A 3,030-nucleotide genomic window follows, 5' to 3' on the forward strand; every position below is an offset into this window, starting at 1 on the left:
AGCAGAATTTTAAACAAATATTTTAAAAACACACAAATGCAGAGACATGCATGTATATAAATGTAGTTTTAGCCTGACTTAAGTTTTATTTTTGCCAACACAGAAGCTCAAATTAAGTGAAATGTTGCAAGTTTTTTTGTCAGCAATAAAAAGCACTGATCATTTCAGTTAAATAATACATATTCCTCACATTTGGTGTTATCTCCATGTGTAGGAGACGATGAAGCTAAACTACATAAATGGCTCTGACAGCCACAGAGCTCAGAGCAGTTACATGATAACACAGTGTGGTTATCAGTGGAGGTGTGGACCATTTTCAGTGCACATGCTGAACTTTTGGAAACTTCTCTTTTTTATTTTTACATACATTTAAATTTAGCCAATTAGGCCCAAATGGAAAATATCTCTAAAAAGTAAAGCTACTTTGCTTAGCCAGTTGAGATAATTTCCCCAGTGCAGAAGGGAATTCTTGCAGCTCTGTCAGGGGCTGTCTCCTCTCATTCATGCCCATCATGTCTCCATTGACACAGATGGAGTCCTGTCCCCTGGAACCGACATCACAGGTGAAAATAGGTGCCTAATAGGAAACTACAAGTTTTCATTCTGAGTGTCTTTGGGGGGGATTTTTCTCACAAAAGCACAGGCTCGGTGTGATTTCCCTTTGCATTTTCTAAGATAAGTCAGCTGGAAATCCCCACCGAGGCTCCGCCCGCCGAGCGCACAAAAAGGAGTGCGCCTCCCTCAGCTGCACTACTCTGCCCTGACCTTTGAAAGAGACGGAGCTCGCTGTGACAACAGACATGGACGTGCACAGAGTGTCTAACCACAACGTAATGGATTATAACTTCGACAACATGGAGCCCAAACACGGGAAAATGTTGCCGTGCCAGGAGGACCGTTTTGACAGCGGCCTGGATTCTCTGAAGGAGGACGAGCTGGTGAGCGAGATCGAGGAAATGACTTTGAACATAAGCGAGGAGCTCACACAGGAATACGAGCCCTGGAGATCTGCAGTGACTGAAGACGGTGACACGTAAGTTGAATTTTTGGACATTATTAACAAAGCAGTGGCGCATTTGCACATTTCTTCCTGGTGCGTAAAATGAAGTTGGAGTTTTGCGCTCAGACACACAGTCTAGACTTTGAATCAGATGCAATGAAACGATGTGAAAAGCTGCAAAATTACGCATGAAAATTGTCTAAAGTTGCACGAAAACAAGAGGCCTTTTAAAGTGTGTGTGTGCAGCAAAGCGCGTGCTCAGTGCCGTGCGTGTGTACTTTGGCTGAGAGCGCAGTCTGGGCGGTGCTAAAGTCCGCTCTGCGCGTTCAGGAAAGTCCCTGGCCCGATGCCAGGAACTGATAAAGCATCAGATGTGTCAAGCCACAACTGGTGGAAATAACCCGACAAAACTCCATTCTTGCGAAACGCTCCACTGCTCAGGCTTTGTTCTTTCTCATCTGGCTGGAACCACTTCCTCCATGCGTAGTTTTTTTTTCTTTTTTTGAAAAGCACTATTTTAACTAACCTGTTTCTTTTTCTCTCCCCCTCCTCTGCACACAGGCTTCTCCACTTGGCCATCATTCATGAAGCCACTGATCATGCCTTCCAGATGATCAAACTGTCTCACAATCACCCCTTCCTCAACGTACAGAACCACCAGAGACAGGTGAGACCCGCACTCAAACACAAACCTCATCTCACACACATATATTCCTCCTAAATCCAAGATAATAATCCTATAAATGTGTCCTCTCCAGACTGCCCTCCACCTCGCAGTGATCACAGAGCAGCCTCAGTTAGTAGAGAGACTCCTGAAGGCCGGCTGTGACCCACGTCTTGCTGACGACAGCGGCAACACAGCTCTCCACATCGCCTGCAAGAGGGGCTCCCTCGCCTGCTTTGGCGTCATCACGCAGAACAGCCAGCAGCACATCACTTCCATGGTGTCCTTCCCCAACTACAGCGGTGAGTTACAACAACCTTAAACCCTCAAACACACACTTTATGTTTCACTGAAGCAGCTCTTGAATCTGTTTGACTGATCTGTTCCTCATTTCCTCCTCACAGGACACAACTGTCTCCACTTGGCCTCCATTAACGGCTACATCTCATTGGTTGAAAGCCTTGTTCGCCTCGGAGCTGACATCAATGCACAGGTAGGTGTCGTTACCTCCAAAGGCAGACAGTTTTGGAAAGTGATGTCTCAAAGAAAACTTCAGGAGCTTAACAGTTTCTTTACCTTGTTGCCCACAGGAGCAGTGCAGCGGTCGGACGTCACTCCATCTGGCCGTAGACCTCCAGAACCCCACGCTGGTGCGTCGCCTCTTAGAACTTGGCGCCGACGTCAACTGCTTGAACTACGGTGGCTTCACGCCGTACCACCTCACCTACGGGCGCCAGAACGAAGAGATCCGCTGCCAGCTGTACGAGAAGACGGCGCAGGAGCTGCGGGAACTGCCCGACAGCGAATCAGACGAGAGCGACATGGAGGATCTGGACTCATCGGGAGACGAAGTAAGTTACTCAATCAGTCGATATCACCTGAAAATCTCACCTCATCTTAAAGTACAGCGTCCTAACGTCCTGTCTCCTCTGTCCTACAGCTGTACGACGACATAAAGTTCGGAAAGTAAACATAAGCGTCCACTCTGATTGGTGTGAATGAAAGCTGCTACTGGGTCGCCCAGCCTCGGCCCCCCCCCACAGTGAGGGACACGTCAGTCCCCCGTCCAGGTCCAAGTCCACAGGTGCTGGTCCGAAAACATGAATGAAGATGGCGTCCGGTCGGGTCGAGCCCGGTCCAGATCACAGAAAGATCTGCACCAAACACCAAAGAAGACCACGACCTCCACACATATAGTCCTTCTATATACTGTATAAATATATATTGATGTGTATATATGAGACAAAGACGTGTAATATATTGTAAATACAGAGATATTATTTTTGTACCTGTACATATGCTGTGTGAATTTAAACACTATTAACAAAAAAAACCTTGAGAATAAAAAGAAGTTTATGAACATAAA

The 3,030-nt window shown here is 46.7% G+C and overlaps 1 protein-coding gene across 1 annotated transcript; it reads left to right on the forward strand.

Moving 5' to 3' along the window:
- Positions 1-735: 735 nt before the first annotated feature.
- Positions 736-3,030, forward strand: nfkbiaa (nuclear factor of kappa light polypeptide gene enhancer in B-cells inhibitor, alpha a). The gene is made up of 6 exons (XM_049590191.1): positions 736-1,033; positions 1,562-1,667; positions 1,759-1,966; positions 2,069-2,157; positions 2,255-2,515; positions 2,605-3,030. Exons 1-6 carry the CDS (start codon positions 801-803, stop codon positions 2,632-2,634), a joined length of 927 nt encoding a protein of 308 aa, XP_049446148.1. The 5' UTR covers positions 736-800; the 3' UTR covers positions 2,635-3,030.

This window comes from Epinephelus fuscoguttatus, linkage group LG11, assembly GCF_011397635.1.
Source record: "Epinephelus fuscoguttatus linkage group LG11, E.fuscoguttatus.final_Chr_v1".
In the NCBI taxonomy this organism is placed as follows: Eukaryota; Metazoa; Chordata; class Actinopteri; order Perciformes; family Serranidae; genus Epinephelus; species Epinephelus fuscoguttatus.